This window comes from Gallus gallus, chromosome 9 (genome assembly GCF_016699485.2).
Source record: "Gallus gallus isolate bGalGal1 chromosome 9, bGalGal1.mat.broiler.GRCg7b, whole genome shotgun sequence".
In the NCBI taxonomy this organism is placed as follows: domain Eukaryota; kingdom Metazoa; phylum Chordata; class Aves; order Galliformes; family Phasianidae; genus Gallus; species Gallus gallus.
Genome location: NC_052540.1, coordinates 7,393,762 through 7,419,598, shown reverse-complemented (window position 1 = coordinate 7,419,598; position 25,837 = coordinate 7,393,762). Strand labels below are relative to the sequence as shown.

Below are 25,837 nucleotides of genomic sequence, written 5' to 3'. Positions count from 1 at the left end.
AAAACATTGGAGTATCACAAGAACAGTGGGGTTTGTCAGAGTCCTTAGAACTCAACGGAGCCCACTGCACATGAGCTGTTCTCCACGATAGGGGAAATGGATTGGATTTTGAGGCTGCCTTTCTGAAGTCTCCTCTTGGCTCTGCTGTCATCCTTGGTAGCTGCTGCTCCCTCAGATCAATGTTTCTGTGATGTAAAGTATTCTTGCCACTGGAAGAAGTCTAATTTAGATGCAGCCTAATTTAATTTGCTCTGTTTGGACATGCTGTATAATCTGGTGTTGAAAACTGAATCTTAGAACGGCTTTTCTTGACTCTACTGACAATTACACAAGTTAAGTGGTTTTGCCTTTTGGGACAGCGTGTTCACGTCTTTGTGGCAGGTTTATATTTGTTTTATTTAGGTGCTATTTCAAGTCAGGGTTTATGGGATAACCACTTGGGCAGACAAATTAGCTGTTTCTCTTCTAATTAATATCTAGTAACTTTTATTGGAGGCCTTCAGGAATATTGCTAATGAACATATTCAAGATAGATTACTCATAAACAAATACTTATGTCTTTATTCCTAAAACATCATTTAAGTCTGAAAATATTATCACACAATTTCAGAAAGTTGTGGGTTGCATCCAGTGTAAATGTAATGATTACATTAGCATCACATTCATAAGCTGTCAGCTGTCAGATTTTACTGGTAAATATATTGAAGTAAATAGCAAAGCAACATTGCAATTTCTTATGTTAATGTGGCTCTGTAGCTATTAAAACAGGCTAAATACAAACAGAAAATAAAGCTTGGCACTATAAAACTGTGACATAGGAGTGACTCTCTCGCAGCCGCTTGTGGCGCAGATGGAGGTGTGAGGCCATGGCTGCAGCTATGGATGGGCTGTCTCTGGGCATGGCATGCACTGCCCCAGGGTCTGCCTCGCTGACTCAGAGATGTGACATCACGTTTGAATGGGATTTCCCTCATGCTCCGTTGTTGGAGAGTGTGGATTTCTCTCTTGCTTGAGTTTTTGGGGCAGATGGCAGAGAAGAAAAGTTTGCATTGCAGGGATGGTAGAACTTCTAGGCAGTTGGAGATGTGCTCTAACAAAGAGGTGAAATGCTATGGAGTATTTGGATGAACAAAAATTCTAGGCTCCCTCTTTCAGTATGTAAGGAACATGACTGTTTCTCTCCACCAAAAGCAGACCCTTTCCCTGCTGCAGGCTGAGCGTAACACTGAAGCAAGCAGTAAAATATAAAGTGCACCATCTTACAGCGTGACATATCATTTTTCCTTGGCGTCTCATAACTTACCCTTTTCTACAGCTTTTTGTTCTGAGCCAAATGTCACAAGTTAATGCATGAATAAATGAGGACAGTTCTCACCACTTTCATGATATGTTGCAAAATATACACAGGTGGTGCTTTAAAGCTTGCCATTTGCCTCAATAACTAAATACTGTTTGCATTTTACTGGCTTCTATGTGTGTCAGATCCCGCACCTGTTCAAGACCAATTTCAATAGACGTTATACCAGATCCTATATTTTACTTCTTTCCAGTGGTAAATAGGTCAGTATTTCATGACAGAAATCTATTAAAGAGAAAGAAAGTGTTCTGTCTGAAAGGAAATATGGCACATATGAAATTAAATTAAAAATAAATTGGGTAATAATTAGTCAAAAATAATAGAAGTGCCGAAGAAATCCGTCCTAACAGGAGGAGTGAAAAAGAAACCAAAACACACAAAGAAACCCCTACCTCAAATTCTCATGCCTTAAATTCATGTCTCCATAAAGCTGTGAAGTACATACTTAACTTAAAACTATGACTTGCCCATATGTAATCAGGGGTGAAGCACATATGCTTGAAGTTATACACGTCCTTATGTACTTTGCTGATCTTTGGCTGAAGCGGTCATGCTCACTGAGCATCTCTAGACAATGTCTGATTACATGCAGGCGATCAGTGCTGTTATGTTTGCAGTTTTTCTTACGCTGAATATTCTTCAAAGCACGGCATCTTTGACCATGCTCACAGGCAGTGTGACACCAGATGTTATAACATGTGATGAATGCTACCAAGATTTATGCAAGGCTTATTCTGAATGCATACATGATGCAAAGGATTAGTGGCTTTGGGAAGATGTGATTTTTACTATTTCTGTCAATGCAAATGTTGCATGTAAGGAAAACTCCTTGCTCTCTTGAGGAGTTATAGCCTAACTGGAATGGCTGCTGATGCTTTTCAGCTTGTTGTTCTCTGGTAAGGTGCTCAGAGTGGTTCCAGTGCAAATTTGAGCAGTCACTGCCTAAAGTCATCCATCATCGTTTGCAGACATTTCATCTTGTGCCTCTTGGCCCCAGCTAAGGACTTTGACTTGCTCTGAATGAGAGTGTTCGTGATGTTTACAGTTTACATTAAGTGGCTTTCAGAAAGGAAGAAAAGCTTTTACTTCTTGAATTAATCGTTCTGTATATATTATTATGATGGTAGTAATAGGAGCTAGTATACACAATAAAAGCAGAATCAAAACACATCAGCTCTGGTTGTCAGGAAAATCAGAGTTTTTAAGAGTTGCATGTACGCAAATTAAATTGTGTTAAGAAATTTGTAATGCTATTAGATGGCCTTTAGAGGCTTTAGATTTATAAACCAGGCATTAGGTTTTCCCATTTCCCATTGCCAGTGAGTGTGAGCATGCACTGACAGCCAAACCGGAGACCAAAATGTAGGTGAGCCCGTGAACATCACTTGGCACACAGCTAGATAAATGAACAGTGATGGGCTCACATAGAAAGGTGCTTGTTGCTCACATTTCCAGAATTAATCCTCAGCACTTATCATAGTTGTTCAGACCTCTAGCCATCCTGTTCCCAGGGGGGTTCTGCTCCCAAATCGAGCAGTTTGCTGTGAGGACAGGTTGGAGCTGGTCTCAGTGGAGGTGAGCGGGAGCCAGGTGGTAACAGCGGGGCTCTGTGCGGCGCCACACCTGGGTAGCTGGCAGAGCGCATGGAGGGGGCTTCTTAACCTCATCCTCAATAGAATACATGGCTGATGTGATGTGCTAGCCTATGACTTATTTTATATATTCCTCTAGTTATTTTGGAGGGAGAAAAACAGGCTAGGCTAGGTCTCTGTTGATGCAGCCGGAGGGGTCACAATTGCAAAGCACTTAGGCCCTCATAGCACAAACCCTAGTGCAGATGTGGGCATTTGCCCAAGCTGGACTTTCCTGAAGTAGCTTGCTTTGTGTTTGCTGGGAGAGTCTGCCTTTGCTGCTACAGCATAGACAGGTTTCCCCAGAGTCTGCTCACGCTATGGATGTTGGGATGGCCAGAGGCCCCTTAAGGCAGTGTCAGAATACAAATGGCACAGAAAGGAATTGGTCATACTGTGACCATGGAAAAACAGCAATTAACCTTGAAACCAAGATGGACTGCTTTGAGACCAGTCCTCTCTGCCACCGATGGCTTCGTAGCAGATGTCCAGGAGAGTCTGCAGGGACATTTTAGCCACAGCACTCTAACTTCCGTGCCTCTCCTCCAGGCACAATAAACCAATGTATTTGTTGAGATAAAAAGAGAAATATGATTTTCACTCAGATGTTTCCTGTTTCTTCTTCGTCAGTTCCTAACTATGGCATTTACCAGCCTGAGCCATGCACCGCTCCATCTCATTGCAGTGCCATTCTGCACGGTGTGTCTTCTCAGTGCTGGGCAGGAGCTCAGCTCCAGGCTCCGGTTGCTGGAGATGGAAACCGCACAACTGAAGTGCCAGACACTCTGCCAAAGGTTTTCCTTGAGAACTTGTGCTCATAGTGTGAGCACAAAGTGCACACAGTGCGCATCAATCGTGGCTGCCCACCTGCGGCTGTGTTCAGAGAGCTGACAGCGCACAGCTTTGCTCAAAAGTACCTGCTCTCATCAGGATAGGGGAGTGCAGGCTGCTTGTGCAATGCATGGAGCTGCGTGTGCTGGGTGTGTGAAGTGTTGGAGAAAGGAATGTTTGCTGGTTTCTAATTCATCTAGCCTGCATTCCTGTGTGCGTCCCCTCGAGCCATCTCTGGGTATTCAGTGCCTGAAAGTCACTGCTCTGGTGTGAGCACTTCCGATGTGTGTTTGGTACCTTTAGAGATCAGCGTTTGGCAAGTAGGTGCACCTGTAACTTCTGTCAGCTTCAAAATAGTGGGCTCTTGATTTTCCTTACACTAGTTTTTGATTCCTGTGCTTTAGCCATCATTTTCAAACCTGGTGCTGCAAAGTGTTTCTCATGTCTGTTGACCATAAAATAGGATATTGCCATTTTTAGCTACTGGTGAAAGCTGAATGTTAGATTTCCCTTTGCAAAGTTTGAATTTCGATGACTTTCCATTTTCCAAATACAGTCCCTTTTGACTCTTCCCCCCATGACACAGATTAAGGTGTTATTTTTCCTTGAGCATAACAACTGTTCGTGCCACTGCGTGCGTCTTCCCGTGTGCAATGGTTGTTTGCACCATCGTGTGCCTAACCCTGCTGCTGAGGGGGCTGGCAGAGGAGCACGTCTTTTTTCACAAAGAGACACAAAATTTGAGGATACCCAAATCACTCTCAGTATTTACCTACTCTTGTATTTATGAAACTTTCCACTAATCTTGCAACATTTCTTACGCGTTTGTTTGCTTTGAACAGCAGCTATTGTTTTATAAACGCTGACTGCCGTATTGTAAAATATCGGCATGATTCTCATAGGAATTAGGTTGTATTATTCCAGCGGAGATTTATTATGTACATTTCTGCACCAGACTGGGAAACCATATAAAGATAAACCCTTTTAGATTGGCTGTTGCAGACGGAGCGCATTGGAATGTGGAATGAGCTTTCTGCATGCCATCAGCTGAGGACTTCTGCAGAACCTCAGATGAGCGTGCGGCTGGCGGCTCTGCTGCTTGCACTCAGACGGTGCTCTCCTGCTCCAGCCTTGTGCTTGGCTTCCTATGTTTGTTTGAGCTGTGTGCTGCAGGAACACACAGGGACGTGGGCATTGTTCTGTTGGCACGGAAGTTACCTAGACTTACGGCTGTTTATTTTTCTGAAGCTATAGGATTACGTGCTTGATATGGTTAATTTATTATGAGACATAAATTGAGCAACATGGTAAAGAACTTAACTGCAAAATGATGGACAACTTGTATTAGAAGTCCTCTAATAATGCTGTACAACATTCATTTATTATTATTATACATCCAAAAGTGCTTTTGGCACAGTTTTGACATACTCTACTAACAGACATCCAGACCAAATTTATTGCCCAAGATAGATCCCTGTAGGAATGGCAAACGATCCACGTGTTCCTGGACTGTCAGATACACGCTCTGCCAGCTATCCAAACAACGGCAGGCAGCCAGCCAGAGAAAACATATTATAACTTGTTATAAAACTCTATTTTGACTTGCACCTTTGTTAAGAAAATAGGGGTTTGAATTTTTAAGTAACAATAATAGAAGAGAGCCTTTTGAATTTGGGACCCAGTAATCTGAAGGCAATTCAGTGACCCATTAGACTAATCACATATAAAGTCTAGGCACAAGCATTCAGGAAGGTTCTGAAGCCAGTGTGGGGAAGTGAAAAGCTAACTCCTACATCTCCTCATTCTTTTTTTTTTTCTTCTCCTTGTGATTTAATATTGAACAACGATGAAATATGTCATCCATAATGGGAGAATTGGCTGAAGCGATTTTCCATTAATTAAAAAAATGTATGGAATCTGGGTCAGTCTCCCAGCAAAATACCCAATATAAATCGATTCAGAGAGAGGCTAATCCATGAAATATATGATTTCAGTTCATTATCTGATTTCTGAAACACTGCAGTACCTGAGGATCTTGTTTTCATTATCTGGGCGGATGGAGAGTAATCCAAAGTTCCTTTAAAATCAAAGGGTGCTTTGTAGCTTCCCCAAGATGGAAAGTGTACTGGACATGTCTGAAGTGCATTCAATATGGAGAAAGGATGCCAGGTCTCCTTCCCTTCACTTTGCAGTTGCTGTGCTATGCCTGGGGTCGCTCCAGCAGCAATGGCCAAATCACGCTTGCTGGAACCGTGCATTTAGTTTGCTTGAAACCAAAAGAATTACATTTCTGAGTAAGGAGAATGGTCTTCAGTTGCGTATCGGAAAGTCTTCCCACTGATTTCAGGGAGCATAGAACTATATGAATCTATGGCTTTGTAGATTATTCCTGTTGCCGTATTTTTGTTATGGTAAACTTCTCTTGGCTTCTGAGATGCTTTTCTTTCAGCTAGACTGCAAGATGCAGACTGCACAAGCAGTAGGATATTGCAACATTTCTCTGTGCGTGTGTGGCATCAGGAATGATAATCTTGTTTGAGGCCAGACTGTTCCATCTTCAATAACTTCAGCAAAGTAGATTTTGAGATTTTGTTGTTTTAAAATCAGAATCTCTTTATTCCTATTTAATTAGAAGTAGTTCAACAGATTTGTAATAAAGGATTTGAAATCACTCTAATTTAATGGAAGCTCTTTCCTGATATGAATGATAGAACTGGTACATGACTAATCAAATATATTAGTGCACAGAATGGAGATTGCATAGACTCATTTGTCTTTTTGGTCATGTTTTATATTGTTCATATTTTTACTTTTTTTTTTTTTTTTTTTTCAATTTTCCCTTTACTTTTTCTCTGAGTTTCAACTGGACAAATTCACTTACAGTTGATTGCAAGATGGTCCTGGAGTGGATTACATACTGCTTAATGGATTGTATTTCTGCAAGACCATTCGAATCATATTTATTAGGGAGTTTAGGTTTATAGAAAATTAATACAAGTATCAAAAGATTTGTAATATTAAATACGTTTCTGTGCACTATAATTTTAACTGCTCCATATGTTTATATGGAGCTGTATCATCTTTGTAGACCTAGCAAGTGGTATCTCAAAGAAACACATTTGCAGTTTTCGATAGAGTTTTGGTATTACATTCCATTCACTTAAGGTATGTTAAAAATCAAGAAGTCTTATAAAAGTTAATTAGGTCTTTATAAACGTGAAGAGCAATCAAAGAGTTTTGCTTCATGTCTGGATTTTGGTGCTAGACTATTGGCATCATATTGCATGATTAAGAGTCACTCTCCTAATTTAGCTATTAGACAATCATTAGCCTGATTACTACATATTGACTGCTGTACTTAGCTCGCAGATCATACTACAGGAGGGAAAAAATACACCAGCAGAAAGGAATAATTTCCTGATGACAGCTTTGCCTAACAGTTCTCAGAGCTGTTTTGGTTTTTAAAACGTTTCCCCTTTCAAAGTAAATTCTCACCTTGGCATTTAGAGACGTAAAAGCCTGTCAGGTTGGTTTAGCAGTCTGTGGCTGGGGCCGGGTTTGTGCTCTGTGTGAGGCCAAGTGCTCCCTGTGTGCCTGAAGATCACTCCAAAGCCAGGCTGGATTTTCATAGAGACAGAACTTAATTCTGATTCTGAGACCCAGGAAGCTTGAACACAGTAATTCAGAAATATTTAGGTTCCCAGCTCTTGCTGAAGTCCTTACATCACAGCTCCCTACTTGAAAAGCAGCTCTGCTCCTGCCCTGCTCTTTGGGATATCTCCAAAGTCAGGCCCTGTGTGATGAGAGCGGAGGGAAACCTTTGCCAAGGGGAGCAGTGAGCAGACTTTTTTCTCTCCTTTTCCCTTGGCCCCAAACACTGTTCTCCAGGCTGCTCTGACCTCGTCACAGCCCCCTCTGGTGTGGGACACCTCACCTGGCCCTAAGGCCATCCGGGGTGCACATAGCTCTGCCGTTCTTCACCCCTTCAAGCACTTATGGAAGTGGGCCATAGCTGAGCCTAGGGATGGATGACCCGTTCAGGACCATCGTTACTGCAAACATGCATTCCAGAGCAATCTAATCAATGCCTTGATTTCTTCCTTCTGAGCTCGTTTTGGCATAATCGGGCTTTTGGAAGATGAAGTCCTTGGAACGTTGCTCTGTATCACCTGCACTCTGCAGTGGGATGAATGCCATCCACAGCAAGTAGATAATTTAGCACCTATCTCAAAGTGTAGTAGTGGATAACCAGTGGACACTTAAATGACCAGGAACTTAGCTACTTTTTGAGAGACTAAAAGATGAAACTCAGATCTGCTGTTGCGATGTTCTGTGTGCACTATATAATGATAAGTACCCGTACAGACACTTATGTTAAAAGATAACACTGAAGTTGTTGGGGCTTTAACCCATGTAATGCATTTTTATGCTCTCACCAAGTAATCTTAAACTGTTTCCCTTGTCAGTATGATTGACTGATCCCGACTGAAGAATCTTTCATTGTCAGAGAATACCTTTTTGTTTCATAATGTCCCTGGTTAGCTTTAAACCCTGCTACTGCTGGCTGCAAGGAGCTGAGCCTGCCAGCAGTGACTGCCCACAGAAATGCAGGCCCTTTGAATGTCACCTCACAAAAGTTTATTTTCCATATCAAAAGACGTATGTGCCACACAATAAGGCTAGATTGCTTCAGCTGGAAAAATGAAGTTAAGCACAGAAATAGAGACCCAAAGGAAATACCAGACTGTTATGGCTGCCGAGGAGCCCTGAGGTGCCGCAGCCAGCCTGCTGCCTGCAGATGGGCCTTGGGATGCAGCACCCGGCTGATACCAGCCCTGCTCAGCTCTCAGGGCTGTGGAGAAGATGAGGAGCCTTCCTCCCACACCTCTGCAGCTTTCCGCAGGGCTCCTGTAGGCCTCTTCCTTTCAGGAGCAGGGTTCAAGCTTAACAGAAGGCGCACGGAGCCTCCAGAGGCCACGGCCCCAATGGGCATCTGCACAGCCTGTGTGCCCCAGCTCCCCTGGCACAGCATGGCGCGGCCTCTGGGTTGTGTCCCCAATTAGGGCCGCTCTCCTGACAGGAGGTGACCAGCCTGGAAAACAGGACTAGGCTTGGTTCTCTGAGGCTTTCAGCTGTGTAAAGGGTTTAGATCAGCTTTGGACAAGTTTCTGAGCTGAAGCTTTTGTGGGGCATGAATCTTTTTTCTGCTCACGTCAATGTGTTTCGAATCAGGCCCCTTGTTGGGACAGGCTGACTCTTTTGATATATTAGCCTGTTGCTGATTAAATGTATATTTTCCTTTTTAATTTTCGCTTTTTGGGGGTAGCCATTGCTCTAATGGAGACCCATTTAGCCATTGCTATAGATCAAAAAAGCCAAGCTTCCTCTGTGCCACTATGGATTTTCCATGGAGCTGCCCATAAGAGCCTTGAAGTTATTAAATCCTTTTGTTTTGCTGTCAATTAAAGACGGGTAAACATCAGTCAAGGAAGATTTTTTTTTCTTTTTTGCTTAGTAATTAATCAGCGAGCCCCCTCTCTCACTCTTCTCTGCTCTCCCTTTTCTTTCTGTGCTTCGTTTTATGTCTGTCCTCGTTTCTAATAGTAGCAGGCAGCTGTACAGCGTGGACCTGAGCGCTTTGGTCGCAGAACTCTGCCTGGATCAGCCTTAGCCTTATAAATGGTAACTAACACTGCTACACACGTCAAAATATGAAAGAGAATGGTCCCTATTTTTATTTTATTTTATTTTGCAGGACTGCTTTGCACACAGCACACACAATGTCCTTTTACATTAAGAAATTAGTTACATTTCCTTGATGGCTCACTTTCTTATTAGGTCACATTTGGCATAACTGTTCAGGACTACTTCTAATTATTCATATAATATCATCTTACGCATGAAGATGGCCCATTTTCCACTAATTTCTCAACCCTGTTTTTCTTTCTGTAATGGCATATGACCAGCTCCCAACGTAAAATAAAAGAAAGGAGGGTGAATAAAAGGATAGGAAAAGAAAAAGAGCTCTGCTGTACAACCGAAACGGGTAATTATGCTCCTCTAAGCACATCGCTAGAGCCCAGCTGGCACAATTAAAGAAATAGCTGATCAGTTCCAGTTATTGATTCTGCTAACATGTTTGTTCATGGTTGCTTCTTGTCTAATTAGTTTTTTCTGCTTTCTTAGTCTGAAAGCATACCTTTTCAGTCAAATCTGTTTTCAGGCATCAGATAGCAATGCTTTATTTAGAACACTCTCTAGCCAGTTACTTCAATGCAACAGTACTTCTGTTCACTTGTTTTTTTGTTTTTTTTTTTTAACCCAACGTGGGGCTGATCTTTTGGAATTGTATTGAACTTTGTAGTGCAGCTGGACACCATTGGAAATGTGAGATAGCGCATCCTAGCAGTGAGATAAATGCTCTGAACGTCAAGGTGAGGGATCTCCTGCCTAAAAACACAGAGCCACGTCTCACATCTTGCAAGAAGTTTCAGGCTGTGCTTGCCAGCTCTGGAAGAGAGAATGCTGAGGCCCTATGCTTGCATGTTTGTTGGGTGGGCAGACAGTTTTAACTGCTCAGAGGTTCTTGTGCATGTGAATCTGCTCAGATATTTTCCCCCTTTAGACAAAACAGCTCCTATCTAGAAATCTGTGCTTCTTTAGCAAAAGGGAGACCAGGCAAAGAAAAGAGAATCGTGACTTCACTGGGAATCCAAGGGCACTCTTTTTTGACGTTTCTGAAGTGCTAATGTGTAGCTCTGTCCGTTTTACATAAAAGTGAAGAGGGCTGATGTATCAAGCAAGAAATAATTTCCCTCCCCTAGAATCACAGCCTGTGAAAACATTCGGAAATACAGCTTTTTGCACTTATTCAGAACAGCAGCAACAAAGGAGAACTCCCAAACTAAATCTCTTTCCCAAGCAGCTCTGGTGCTGATACTCCTTTGTGCTGATAAGCAGCTCTTGCACTGTGCCTCAAACATGACTGCATTTCAGTGGCAGGTAAAGTGTTATATATTTCAATAAAGAATAAACACACCACTGCACTCTGAATAACTTTTATCTCATATTTAGAAACACCAAAGAGGGAAGAATGTGCTGCAGCCTTCATGACACAATGTGTGCGTCTGCACACACGAATGAGCACAATAAGTCTAAAATGGATAGTAGTAGTCTGACAGATGTAAAGGTGCAGAACATTGAAAAGACATCATAATTCTGCAACTTAAATACGTTGTTCAGGCAATGATTTCTTCAGAAAAGAGAATTGCTTATTGCTTTGTGCAAAGAGATTTGAGAAGTGCATTGTCTGGACTGAGAGAGTAAAAATGACTTTTCTGTCTGCTTGAATCATGCTGTTTTTAAGATTTCTTTTTTGGTTATTAGATCTGTATAAGTAAAGGTTGCTATTAGCTGCTTTCAGTGCTCAAAGATGTATACACCTCTGAGATACTGCAATATTTTTGTTTGCAGTAGTCACCTTGTCTTTGCGGCTGACACTGCTGCTTGCTGGTTGTCCATTTTCCACTGAGGGCAGCTGTTAGCAGAGGAAAGATCCACTGCCAGTGGCTATCGTTCCAGGAGCATCCAGCACAAACATCCAGAAGGTTCTGGTGCACTGAGCTCTGTCACCTCTGCCCAGCTCAATCCTGGCCCTCGTCCCGCTCTCCCTCCCTCCGCTCCCTGGCACTATGTGCCCAGGCTTCTTTCTGCGGTCCCTCCCCACAGCCTCATGGCTCTCCACATGTAGAGGAGCTGTGGGGAGAGAGAAAGAAGCAGCCTTATAAGTGTCTCCCCTGCCCAAGGCCATTGTAGAGGCCATGGGGACGTGGCGGCTGTGGGGTGGAGAGGTGAGGAGGGAGCAGCGCTCGGCTGAGCTCAGTGCCGTGCAGCTGGGCACAGCCAGACACAGGGCTGGCTGCACGGCCCTCAGTGAGGCTGCTCGCTGTGGGAAGCTTTTCCCTCTTCCTGCCGTAAAAAAGATGTAAATTGGAAGAGCACAGCACTCCTCATAAAAACGCCGTGCATTTATATTTAAACACTGAAGTCACACCACTCCCTATTGAAAACCACTCGGCTCTGTTGTTGCACATGACTGGAGCAGAAAGAGACCATTATACTCGGCAAAAATGTATTTTCCTTGCTCATTTTCCTGGAAACAAAACCTTCGAGCCCGGGTGGCACAAACCTCACCAAACGGTATTGATGAAGAGGGAGAAATTGCACATGGCACCAAGTCACCAGCCCCGTCCGAGGGGATGGAATAAAGCTACAAACTGGGGCAGCAGATGCCTGCATGACGCGGCGAGCCTGCCTTTGTGGGGCACGGAGCAGTGCACCAATAAAGCTCTCTCTGGCTGTTATAGTTGTGTTCAATAGCAATGACAGCTGTCAAGGAGCTCAGGGACTCGCTGTGATGCCTTCGACATTTTAATCGCTCCAGGAAAGGCACGGGAAAACTGTTTGTGTTTTGAGCGCCGTTATTGCCATATGATATTTAAAAGGAGTCGGTAATTGTTATTTACCTCAAAATTAGAAGGAGCTTTTGCTTGTTGTGGTACAGCTCTCATTTCTGTAAGCACAGAGGACAGGTCCTTTTGCATTCTAATTCCGTGCGGTTAATTGGTGATTTACACAGCCCCTTCACCACCGTGCACTCAGTCCTCAGATGAGGAACTATTTTTCCCTGAGAAGCTCCACTGACAGATTTTAATATTCCATTAACTTTGCAGTTTTGCTGTAGCATTGCATCCCGAGACACCGGGGCACTTTGATTCAAACTACAGGAAATTAATTTTCTCTCTTTTATTACACCACCAGTAACTACCTTAAAAAAAGAAACTTTAAAACTACTGGAGACATGAATATAATGTGTAAAACTGACAGGAAGAATTATGAATTTTATTTCCAGAAGAGAAGGAAGAGGGAGGTAATTATAGTGCTGAGCCATTGTATTCAATCTGAAATTAAGATACTTTTCTAAGATGTGAAATTCTCAGAGTGAAGAAATGATGGGAAGTACATCTTTGTTGTTGAAAGGCATTAACAGTTGTTAACCCCTTTCGCTGCAGCCAAAATGTTTTGACTGAATATTCCTGCAAAAATCACAAAATTTGTTACTGAGGAGATGGAACGTCTTCATCCTGTCTGAAATGACCACAGCTCTTCCTGAGGAGACAAAAAGTATCGCCCCTTCCCTTTCATTGTCTCCTTCCTTTGGATGGGTTCTGCTTCTTGGTCATAGTCTGTTTTGGCAAAGGTTGAGTTACTTGCAAGTTATGAGAGTATCCTGTACGTGGATATAACATGTATAGAAGGTAGATGATAGATTCCTCTATAATATACAGGCAGATGTTTTGATTTTTAAGAGTAATCTGAGTATTCCCTGAGCAGAAACAGTGGTTGAAAGTTAAAATATGTTCAAATTGAAGAACATGTTGTTCCTCACACACACACAGTGGAAAACAAACATATATACATATAGGTGTCCCTATAGTGCACTCTGAATATATAGGTATTTCTATAGGTATATATAGATTATATTATATAGATATAGGTGTATATATAGATCTATATTGTATAGAAATATATGGATATTTCAATAGGTGTCCCCATGGAGCTGAGAGGTGCTTTGCTTTGCCCCATCTGGCTGGGAGAGGAGATGTGGGATGGGGGATGGATGTGGGAAGTTGAGCCCACCACATGGTCAGGGAAGAGGGAACGGCAGTGATATCTGCGTAGCGCCGTGCTGCACTGATGCACAGCTCCCTGAGCTTAGCAGATGTCCATCAGGAGCAGAGTCCTGCCTTGGGACAGGGGTCTCAGTTTAAACCTCTTGAGTTTCTCTTTTTCCAGTTTATATTTTAATGATTTAGTGATTAAAGGGTGACAAGAGGATGGAGTTGGGGAAGCCTCTCTGATCAAGCAGTGAGTGAGAATATGCAATAGTTTCTGAAAGGTGATAGTCTTAGCTGTATTACTGGCATCATGGAAACACATTTGGGAGGATTTAAATTTCTTTGTTTTATTTGATTTGTAATTTTAAATCAAACAAAGATTTACAAGCTCCCATGCATGGATTATCTTATAAATGGCATTATACACACACAGGCTTCTTTTCATTTATCTTGGATTTTAAAAGAAGGGATTTTCCCACCGAGAACTGTGTCGAGCTACAAAAGACCTGAGATGTCTGTGCATCTTTGAAATAGTGGGTGATATAATTGCTGCACAACTTGCAGCTTAGGATGAGGAGGCATGGCGGTAGCAAGGGGAGGAGCAGAAAGTTCATGGTTGCAAAGTGGTCACAGGATCTGCTTCAAGCAAAATGAGAGTAGCCTGGGAGTGCTCATCCTCAGTAAGAAAGGGAGATTGCTGAGGCACGTTTGGATGGGGAGAGGAAACAGGAGCCCTGCTTTTGAGTAGGACAGGATGGGTTCCAGCACAAAGCAAATGTGCTCTTTCTATGCTGCTGGAATTGAAGCAGTCAAACAGAGACAGAAATTACTCAAAGCTTCTGCCTTCTCTCTTTCAAAAGAGTAATATTCTAAGAGTAGTGCCGTCTTCAGTCTATCCTTATGGATTTTTGTCTTCCATCTTTACCTGTTAATGAAGAAAAACGATCTTTTTTTTTTCTTTTTCTTCTGTTTAGACATAAGTAAAAAGCCAGAGAACAGACTTTGCTCACATTTCTGTGCCACCTGTGTCAGATTAGGGCTGACCTGGGAGCTGCACTCACTGCCTGCTGTTTTCACAGGGCTTTTGACAACCGAGACCTGCACTTCTATAGCATGGGTGAAGGATTAGTCACATGGAGAGGAACCTGCACACAGTAAGCGATGTGACACTATTTCCCGCTGAGATAATAACTCCACTTTCCTGACAGGACAAGTGCAGAGGTAATTGAGATCTCAGAGAGATTAATTACATGTACATGGCAGAGACTATGGCACTGGTAGCTTTGTTACCATAGCTTTACTTTGTGTGCTTCAAGGGAAACCAAGCAGGGATTTATGAGCTTTTCAGTAACAGAGCATGCAATGGACACATGTGACTGCTGGAGAATTGTGCTAAGATTTGGTAGTTAAACTCTGGAGCTCAGAAACTTTTTCAATGAACTCTACTGCCCCTCATCCACATATTTTCCATAGCTTGAGAAATCTTGGCTCAAAAGTGTTGATTAATCTATATACATTCCCAGGTGGGAACTGACATTCATCCTTAAGCAGTCCTGTAGCCTCCTGTGGCGATTCTGTATTTATTATTGATATAAGATTTTGTCTGTGAGGTGATAAAGGAGAGCAGAGCATACTTGTCATGTTTCTGTCACTTTGATTGGGTCTGTCAGGCCTCTGTGGTTTTAGCCCAGCCAACACAGCGGAGAGGAATGATAAATGCCGACTGTTTCACAGTAAAGAAGTGAGTTTTGACTGAATTTGGGGTTAGAGACACTTGTTTTAGGTAGCGTTTGCCTATCCATACTTGTTTCCCTCATAATTGAAGATCCATGTGGTTTTTCAGCTTAATTCCCCTGAACCACTATAGTAAATTTAGGTCATCTTACTACAGTGATTTCTGAGCCTTGGAAATTTTACTTCTCGGTTCTGCTTTGATGCCTTGTGAAGAACCAGCTTTAGCAAAACAGTGTTGCATTTTTATCTCAATCATAAATCCATATCCCATTGGCTTCAAGTGCTGGAGCTGGCACATGCTGAGCGCTGGAGCTAGCGCCGTGTGGGCTGGCAGCGGCCAGGCACAGCAGCTGTCTTGCTGTTGGTGTTCATCATACCAGCACTGAGCAGTCACAAAGATTTCTTTCTTCTTTCAGTTTATTTGTAAATGTTTGCTGTGGGACAAGACTACTGTAAGGGCACTTTGGAGGCTTTCCATCACTGGCACAGCTACAAAGCCTGGCTTGGAAGCTGGGCTGCCTGCAGTGGGTGCTGCGCCTGCGACAGGAGTTGCCTGTACTGAGTGCTCCGTGCAGTGGGTGCTGCCCATACTGGGCGCTGCCTGCAGTGGGTGCTGCGTGTAAGGGAGCTGCCTGTAGTGGGTGCTGCCTGCAGTGGTTGCTGCCTGCAGGGGAGCTTCCTGCCTGCCTGCAGTGGTTGCTGCCTGCAATGGGAGCTGCCTGCAATGGGAACTGCCTGCAATGGGAACTGCTTGCTGTGATTGCTGCCTGCAATGGGAGCTGCTGCCTGCAGTCTCTCCCCCCGCCACTCGCCTGTTGCCATGGAGAGCAGATTTTGTCATGCACACTAGTGGGTCCTGCGTCTCCTCTCTTCCAGGGTAATCTGCTGTCACTGCAGTCATCACAATAACTGGGCTTTTTTTTTTTTTAATATACTCTTCTCAACACCGCATATCACTTTCGGCTGCTTAGGTGCATTCCTGACATTAGTACCATGATGTGCTGTGCTCATTTGAACTGGGAGACAAAAGCCAGATGCACTCTGCTCAAAAAATTGCTCAGTACTACTGTATGCTGTGAGGTTATTTGGGATGCATGTGCTAGTGTTTCACCTTTTGTCTTTAAAGTGATGTAGGATGAATGTCTTTCAAATGAAAAGACAGGCGACTGAAGAAAAAAAGGGGGGGAAAAAACAAGTAACAAGATCAAAGACGTAAATAGAACAAAATATGCACAAGAGATCTCATCTGAGATCAAAGATGTGAGCGTAATTACCATGAATAAGACGTGCAGAGCTCACCAGAACAGAATGTTTTGTGTGCCTGGAGAATTCTGCAGAAATGAACCATTCTGTGGGAAATTGAATGCTCTGCAAAGTGAGGAAGGGACATTTTATTCTGCAACGGAGGGAGAAAAGTGGAAAGCCCGCCATTACTGCATTGCTGTGCGGGATTGGCTGACCCAGGGCAGGGTGGCAGCCATCGAAGTAACTCAGAAAAAACCTCCCAATGTTTGATCATAAAGAGGTTGTGGGGAAGAAGCCGCAGATGCAGCTCTTTATCCCTGGGAGATGTGTTGCTCTCAGGCAGACGTTTCCAAGGTTAAATGCAGTGATTGTGTTACAGGTGCAGCTGGAAAAAAACAATTGCTCTGTTAAAGTGACTTACTGCATAGAGGAATTGTACAGGACGTGAAGAATTTCCTTTCCTTACCACTGTTCCGTCAGAGATTGCGAATGTATCTGCGATTTTTATGGCTGTTACTCACACATGCCCATAGAAAGTCTCTATAAATTGAATAAATAAATAAGTTGCGTGGGATAGTACATAAAGAAAGTTACAGTGACTGAACTGAGACTGCAAAATGTCAGTTCTTCCCAGGAAGAGATTTCACGACCTTTATCCTGGTCACACGTAACAGAATATTGATTGATTTCCAGTGGAACCAGTCTAGATTTGATCCTTTCCTGAGAACACACTCTAGGTGCTGGTCAGTCCTCGCTGTGTTCCAGAAGGTGTGCCTTCTCCATGACTTTCTCATGCATGAACAGAGTGTGGAAACCCAAGGAGACTTGAGAGTGTTTATTATTTTTGTACCTCTTTGTATTGGTGTGAACTGGAGATCCAGACACAGGTCCAAATGTCAGTCTTGTTTCCACTTGGAAGAGGGGAAGAAAAGGAAGGTGTGTATGCTGAGCCTGCTGCCACTGCTTATTTTCTCAGAAATACTGCTGGAACTGTGTTTAGCATAGAGATTTGTATGGTTTTTGTGTTGTTGTTGTTGTTTTGTCTGGTGTAGGCTGATCAGGGGTAATCTGATTCTGCTGCATATGAGCATTTTGCAAGTGCTATAGAATTTTTATGGTATTGTAATGCATTTAAAAACATATCATTTTCACCAGGCAAAAGGATAGCTTACTTGGATGAGAAGTTGCACAGCTTCTTCTATTCTTGTTAGCACATCAGACCCAGTTCTATCTTCCATCACGTCCCCGTGGTCTTTCTGAAATAGTGGTATAGAGATTCAATTGAAACAAGATTTTGTCCTTATGCAGGAGATATTACTTCACAGACGGAGCACTTTTAAGTCTTTAGTCCAGGATGATTTATGATTTATCACCTTAAGATCACCAGGTGCTGTCAGATAAGAGACATGGGACAGTTAATTCTGAGATGTGTACTATTGTTTCTGTTCTGCGAGCTTTGGCTTGGGCTTCCGTGCTATATGGAATCAGTAAACTCACTCAAAAAATGACTAGTGTGTATATTTTTATATATATATATTTAGATTGATGGTCTCAATCATATTCACAAATCCTTTTGAAATAAACAAGCATCCTCATGTTTCCAGGCAGCCCGCTTTAGATGTCCCTGCTGGAGCTGGAGCATTGGTCAGGATGAGCTCCACAGGTCTCTTCCAACTTCAGTCCTTCTACAGTTCTGTAGTTGGAGCTCTTCAGTCTCTTTATTTGGATTCAGATGATATAACAGTAGAAAACCCTGTCTGATTTTATTCTATAAATGGGATCCATTCTAGAAAATAGACTCAACAGGAATGGTGATCACAAATTTCGTATGTGTCTAATATACTTAGTTATTTTCATTAGATAATGTTATGGGCTCTGGTTCAACTAAGTACTTAAATGCCAAAGACAGGCACACGAATAATCCCAAGGAAGTCAAGAGAGGTGCTTTTATAGTGAATACTTCAGCCTAAGTGCTTGGCTGAATAAGAGCCATACTCTTGATTTTCATTAAAACAGTACCAAGAACAGCATGTACATAGTTTGTGCAGCAGAGAGAAGGGCATTAATTGCATGTGAGTCTCTACCTTCTACCATAGTTTTTGAAATTTTGATGCTTGGCTATAAGTGATGCTGAAAGGCATAGGCTTATCTCTGGAAATCCAATTCACAATTGCTGAGCAATGAAGTAAGCTGAACGTGGCAGGTGAAAAATATTTTGGTCTGCCTTCTCCCTAGGACGAGAGCCTTCCTTGTGATTCCAGAAGTGAAAGAGTTTTAGGGTGGGCGTAAAGACCATGCAAAGCTTAGTTTAAGTGGGAGTCAGGCCCAGAGCGTGTATATCAAGGACTATTTGAATTACACATTCAGTGCTGCTCACGACTTCTGCAGAATTGTAGAGCACGTTAGAAATAAAATACTGCTTACAAAAAGGGACTTATGTTTTCCATTCCTCTGAAAAAGAAATAAGGAGGAAAACATATCGGTGCCTGTTCAAAGGCTGCCCAAGGACAGCTTTCATTCTTTGTGACCCACTTATACAAACGGCTTCCGCGGGAACTCTTCAGACAGTTATACTTAAAAAAAAAAGAAAAGAAAAAGCCTGATCAGTGCGTCTAATCTTCAGCCTGAGAACAGATCCAGGCTTGAAGCCATTGATAAATATCTTGCATCTCCAGCTGCCCTTGCAAAAATTACACAAAGAAAGAGATGAGCAGTACTGGAAATGAGAAATTAACTCTATCCATGTAAATATCACACAGCGCAGTTAAAGATCCTTTTGTTTTTCAGAACTAGGTCACTGAGTTTTAGTTTCAGCCAGCACAGGCTGACCTATTGCTCTCACGTCATCTTTCTCCAGCCATGTTTTTTTGGGCACAGTGTGAGTACTCTGGGTGTTCTGTTGGTATTGCCAGGCCTCCCGGAGCCCTCCTGGAAGCAGTGCTCCCACTGGATTTCATGCTCACGCCAGATACTGCCCCTGGCACATGCATGAGGAAGGTGACAGTGGAGGCTTATCAGACAGGAACCCCATCACCCCGATTGCTCACTGCGGGGCAGGTGGGCAGCACTGATGTGCCTCAGCCTGCCCTGCGCCACGAGTCCTCACCAGATTCAAGCCTTCTGCCTTACTCAGAACAGATATTGTTGGTAAATGAAACCTGTTAGGTTGTTGTATCCTACCCAAGAACCAAATCAGTACGTGCTTTGTGGGAAGATAACAAATTTTTCTACATTTTTTTTTGCGTTGCTTCTGAGCAGTGTTTGACACTATTTGAGGAACGTGCAGTGGGCAGGATCTGCTTGTGGTATATCTGTTTGCAACTCAAAGAACTTCCAGAAAGGAAAGAGAGACAGCACAAAGCTCTAGTGAGCTCCAGGCAGTAGTACTGCATGTTCACAAAGAGGTCCTATAGAATAGAAAAAGCCTTTTGTGGGAACTGGAGAAATGTGGAGAGGCAGAGGGTTAGTTTTAGTAAAATGTGGCAAAATGTGAGTCCTTTTGAGCTGCTTGTTGTCAGTGGCTAAACTAGCAGCAAATATGCTTGGTGGTGTTGTTTCCTAGGGAAGAAGAAAATAGAAACTAATGAAGTTTGTTGTAGTTGATTTTGATTTGAAGAAGTTAAGACATTCACCATCCACTGTAGTAATTCCCTGGGTACTATGTCATGTTAGGTCTACCAGAATGAAAAATAGATTAAAAAAAATCAGTTTTATCTTGATACAAGCCCTGAATTCTTGTTGTTCCCATCATATGAATATTGAGTCATTGATATTTTATATGTCACACAGAATGGTTGAGATATCAGAGAAGCAGATGATTTGCATAAGCATCCCAGAGGCATTTTTGGCTGTCTAGCATGCAGAAGATTTAGCCTGTTGCCTTTACCCGGAGTCTGCTGTAATGCTGCATGCCAGAGATGATAATTCATTTTAAGAAACGTGATCAGAAGAGCCCTTATGGAGGTGTGACAGATGCAGCTGTAGCCATCACATGAAGTACTTTCCCATAACCTGAAAAATGTATCTCCTGATTTTCTTTCTTGATGACTTTTTTAGGCATTGTTGAATTGAAGCTGTTGCACACAATGAAATGCCTAAAAGAACAAGGGGATAAAAAGGTTAAAGTGCCCACAGCCATAGTTTCAGGACTTAATTGGACACTAGCAACTCCACTAGGAGCATTCCTCCAAAGAATGCTGGAGTTCTTGTAGGCTTCAAACAATGGAGATGCGTGGGTTGATGCCATCTGCAGCCTAGGGCTCGTGGAACAAAAAGATGTTTGAAGAAGAGGGAAATTCTCAGAGATATGGTAGAATGGGAATGATCTGAAAGTAATCAATCATTACGGTGACATAAATCACAACACACAACAGCCCACAGCCAGAAGATGTCAAATACCGCCTGCGGCGCGTCAGTCTCTCTGGCATCATCACTTTTGTGTGCCGTGCCACTGCTTTTTTGTGGGCCATCAATTTTGTTGGGTGATGAAACGCGAGAATGCTGCTGGTCCTCCTTCCTTGCTAATGCAAGCTTTATGATTGCGCACCCTAACGTGCACTTAAGGCGCATTCATCCTTTGACCCGAACTAACAATCAATTGTGAACTGGGTGCCAAATCCACCAGATGTTGCTTGATCTCATAATTACGTTAGTGCCATTGCTCCAGCGCAACAGCATCAAAACAATACCAGCCAATCTGGGGCACAAAGAGACTCTGCAACTCTCATGTGGTCATCTGGTTCACGCCTGACATTTTTGCCTAAAGCTCTCAGATGTTAAACTTAATTTTCCTTCCTTGATTATAAGCAAAATGATCTGTGCACAATATTAAAAAAACATTTATCAGCTGGAAAACAGCAAAAGGCATGGCATAAACTCATATAAATGTTAATGAAAGGCAGACAAAATTAAGCAATATTATTGTGTTCTTCAAGCTCTTCCACTCTTTAACTTAAAAGAAGATCTGGTAGGGGGAATTGGAACAGTTTGAGGATAAGCACAGAAAGCATTGTTTTGAAATTTACTCTCGTTCTTCTTGTGGTTCAGAACACCGTCTCAAGTTCTGCTAAATGGAGTAAGCATAGTTCTCCTTTAACTCATTCCAATATTGATAAACAGGTCAATAAAAATCACAGATCCCTTAATTCTGATAGAATGGCTCTGTCTTCCTGCTGTTGCCTATATAAAGAAGCTTGACCTACTAGCTGCATAGCTCCCACCAAGAAACTCTACCGAGTGCTAAAGCATGGGCTGTGGAAGTTGTGTGTTGGGACTTATTCCTCCAGGTTGAGTGGTGCTCTGCTGAAGGTCTGCGGGGCATTCTGAGTGCAAGGCTCCAAATCCCAGCGCAAACGTATCTGAATGCAAATGGCTCAAACTGTTATTCTTTGTCTTGTGAAACTGAGCTGTGCAAGTGAAGCTGAAATATAACAAGGATGTTTTCATCCCATTTTTCCCAGCTCTCCCACACCGCAAATTGCCGCCGGGCCTCTCATTCACTGGCCTCCCTTTTTCCGGAGCTCAGCCCTGAGCACTGCGGGCAGATGTGGGTGCAGAATGGTACGTGGGACCAGAAACTCAGGGGCCCTGACTGCTGTGCTGCCCTCAGGAAATTGTGCTTTTTTAAAAAAATAAGAGTTCCCAGCAGCAGTGATGGTGAAATGGCAGCGTTTTCCTTCTCTCTTGATTGTGAGCTATAACGTCTCAAACAGGACACGAGGAAAACTGAAGCACAGGACAGTAACTGCCAGCTAAAAAGAATTTCTAAGCAATACAGTTTGGCTTCGGCTTCTAATATTCTCCATTTTACAAGATTTTCACTCCAAATAGAATATAAAGTCGCATGTAAGAGAAATTTTACTTCCTGCACTACTACAGTTTTCAACCATAATGGCCCATGTAGACCGGTAGGCAAATATTATACCCTAAAGTTTCAAATGATTGCCATCTTTATGCTTCATATCTGATCTTTAATAAATGTTGTTTTACGCAGTGCAATTATATGATGGGATGTAAAACTCTGAGAACAAACCTGAACCTTTTAGCAGAGCTGGGTATTTTCAGGCTGCGCGCACGTCTCGGCTCTGATCTAACGGCACAAATCTGAAGCAATTTCCTTGAAATCAGAACAATTACATCAGCACAAACCCTATAAAAGTGGGATGAGAGTCAGGCCTTTATTTCTTTTCCAGATAGTTCTAGAGATATAGCATTTTCCATTTAGTCAAATGAAAAGAACTGTAAAGGGATAGAAAGAAATGATAGAACTAGATTTTATTATTTGACATATGGGAAACTTGGTTATTTTTTTACCATAAGCATACGAAGGAAAAAGAGCTGAAGTAAAATGGAAAAAATTCATCTCAGGTGTTGTGTCATGAAATCCAAGGAAGTGACATCAAAGATTAAGTCTGGTCCATTTATTTTTAAGCTACGGTCTGTAAGTATCAGATTTTATGTCTGGATTTTAATGTGAATTTTAAAATATCTTTTTTCTTTTGGTAAACATAAAACTGAGTAAGGATCCAAAAAAACTTAATCTGTCACCTTGGTACCAACATAACAGGCACTGAAATTCTTTTTTCTTGGAGAAATGGCAGAGCAGAGGGCTCAGGGTATGCATAGCCGTGGGGATGCTGGCATGTGATTGCCCAGGGACAAGCCATGGATGTGCAGAGGGATGTGGGAATCATGGTATGGATAATACATGGATCCATCATGCTGAGTTCTGCTCTGAGTGCAACACCAAAAACCCTTCTGTGGGAAGAAGTTAACTGGAACTGCTGGAGTTTCTTTTCATGGGTTATTTAAGCAGTACAAGATGTTGTTAATTCTGAGTTTCTTGCATGTTATTCAGGAAAGTATGTCTGATTATGTAAATTAAAAGTTGCTGCTTAGAAATATTTTGCTTGAGAGATTGCAAAGGCAACACAGTAAATGAATTAAGATCAGAGAGTCTTGCTCAAGTGAGAAGATGCATAAGTAACCACATGTGTTGTTGAAAAATACATATTGTTTACAACGTACTCTTACAAGATCCTTAAATATTTCACTCTGAGGTTTGCTTGATATAAAATATTGCATTTGTTCAAGTTTGTCACGTGGGCTGGGCTCTAAGCTGACTCGCAGCTACATCCAGAATAAAACCACTATGCCACCCCACTGCAATTTTGGATTTAATTTGGTTACTTTCCATCTCTTTAAGAGAAACAAGAGAGTTTTCAAACCAAAAGGCATTGACTGGTTACCTAATTAAAAATGTATCCATCTGCTGGTTTGGTGGCTGACTTGTTATTCAAAGCATGCGGATCTAAGTAGGTTGATTTATTTATGAAGACCTTATGACACTGAGAGATATGCATTGAAAAACATGTAAAAATAAATGTGGCTGCAGATGGGTAGATACACATAGATCTTTATGGGGTTCTAAATAACGTAGTGTTTTGGAAAATAGGCTTTTTGGGGAAGCTCCTTTTGTGAGGGCTGCTCAGAAAGCAGTGCCTCCTATTTTACGACGTTGAACTGCAGCGTCAGAGGTGGACATTGGTGGGATGGCAGTAGAAGATGAACCTTCCCACCAATATCCCATTACATTTTGTTGCCATGTGACAGACGGCAGCAGAGGGGCAGTCTGATAAATGCAAGTGCATATGAAGCAAAGGCGTGTCACTGAATCCCCCCCTGCAGAAAAATGTCACCCACGGACATTTGTTGACACTTGCTGAACATTGATGGAGACCCAGCAGTGGATGTGAGCACAGTGAGGTGGTGCATTTCAGCAGTGGTGACAGTGACAGTGGGTCACCTCCACTGGTGTAGATTTTTACAAGAGTGGCATGCAGGGTCTTGTTCATTGCTGGTGAAAATGCATAGCTTGTGGTGGTAACTGTTGAAAAATAGTGTTTTGTAGCTGAGAATTTGCTCTATCAAATAGTGGTTTTGGGCTCTTTATATCTGTTGTCATTTCCATGGAAATACATAGGAGACATTAGTTTTGGAGCAAGCTATGTACAGCCTATGTGCTTCCACATATTTAACATTTAAAGCTCAAACAACAAAGCAGCCAGCTAACATGTTGTGTCATAGTTCTACTCTGAATATCTTATAGTGCCTTTTAAGGTGCAGCAATTGGTTCTGAAAACTGTGTGTGAGTGTTTGACTCTTCAGGAGATGCTACATTTTCATCAATGCTTTATTTAGAGAATGTTTTAAAGTGAATTTTAATCAAAGGAGAAAATCATTATCGCTCACAAATGTCATGTATTGGAATCAGGGTAAATGCCGTCTTCTTATATTTGATTTCATTGATATATTGGTAGATCTTCACCAAATTAAATTTCTTAGTAACTACAGTAAGGCGAAGGGAAACTCAGGTTCTAATGGATTCATTCTTGATGTCATAAATATTGTTGCAGTCCTCAGGTAAAGTTTATTCACCATTTTATGGGCTCTGGGAAGTTCCCAGCGTAATGAAGCCATCATGGGATTTCCATGCGGGGTGTGGAGCTGTAAGTGTTAAGTCTCACATCATTACTGCTGCAATTCTACTGGCATGAGCTGGCTTCTTAAACTAATATAATGGACTAATGCCCATGCTTTGTATACGATGCTGTAAGCAAAGGCGAATTTGTAGGTGGTCTGCATTGGCCACCTGAGAGGTATAAGGAAAGTGGAGAATTACGTGGCTGGGAACAGTGCTGGAGGAGCTTTATGGGCTCTGTTTCTGTTTACAGCACGGTTTCTAATGGGTCCTTCTCAGCTTTTCTTCCCTCCATGGGCCTGGCCACGTTTCTTCAGGTTTTGTGTATGTTTGCATGTGCGTTCGCATTCATACGTGACAGAAGAGACAGAATTGATCCCTTTATAGGCCACCTGACTGCACCGATAGCCTCGCAGATTGAAACCATCTTGCATCTAACAATGAAGTTGCTTTCAGCAGAAATGTATTTTGTACCGTACCAAGCACTGACAATTGTGCTCAGCTTCACAGAAATGCATTTCTCTAAGCCAAGGTCAGTTTAAACTGGTTCCCCAGTATATACATTTTTAAATTCCCTGGGAATCTCTTTTTATTTTCATGTCAAGACAAGCATGTGGGTTTCTTAGCACCAACAAAGTACAGAAATACGGTTTGAATGTAGATTTAGCCAAGGAAGGATATTAGACTGAGTTGGGTTTTGGTAGGAAGCCATTTTTGGGGGAAAACTCTGGAGATGTTTGAATAATCCTTATACTAACAGATGTCACCACCGGGAATCTGTTTTACTTTTGCAGCTCTTTATTTGAGTGTCTTGCTGGCATTTTTGGTTACTTTGGAACCGTGGGTGAAACTCAAACAAATCTGCGTTGTGCTTTGATCTGTC

The 25,837-nt window shown here is 42.3% G+C and overlaps 1 protein-coding gene across 4 annotated transcripts in view; it reads left to right on the top strand.

The window, feature by feature from the left end:
• The window catches only part of EPHA4 (EPH receptor A4), a 248,618-nt gene that overhangs the window by 122,693 nt on the left and 100,088 nt on the right, over positions 1 to 25,837 (top strand). Inside the window, exon 1 of one of the 4 annotated variants that reach the window (XM_040705464.1) lies at positions 14,615 to 14,650. The exons of the other annotated variants lie outside the window; for them this stretch is intronic. Within the exon in view, the coding sequence (XP_040561398.1) occupies positions 14,630 to 14,650 (21 nt within the window). The 5' untranslated portion in view covers positions 14,615 to 14,629. Of the gene's footprint in view, positions 1 to 14,614; positions 14,651 to 25,837 lie in introns of those variants that run through there. 4 annotated transcript variants of the gene reach the window in all.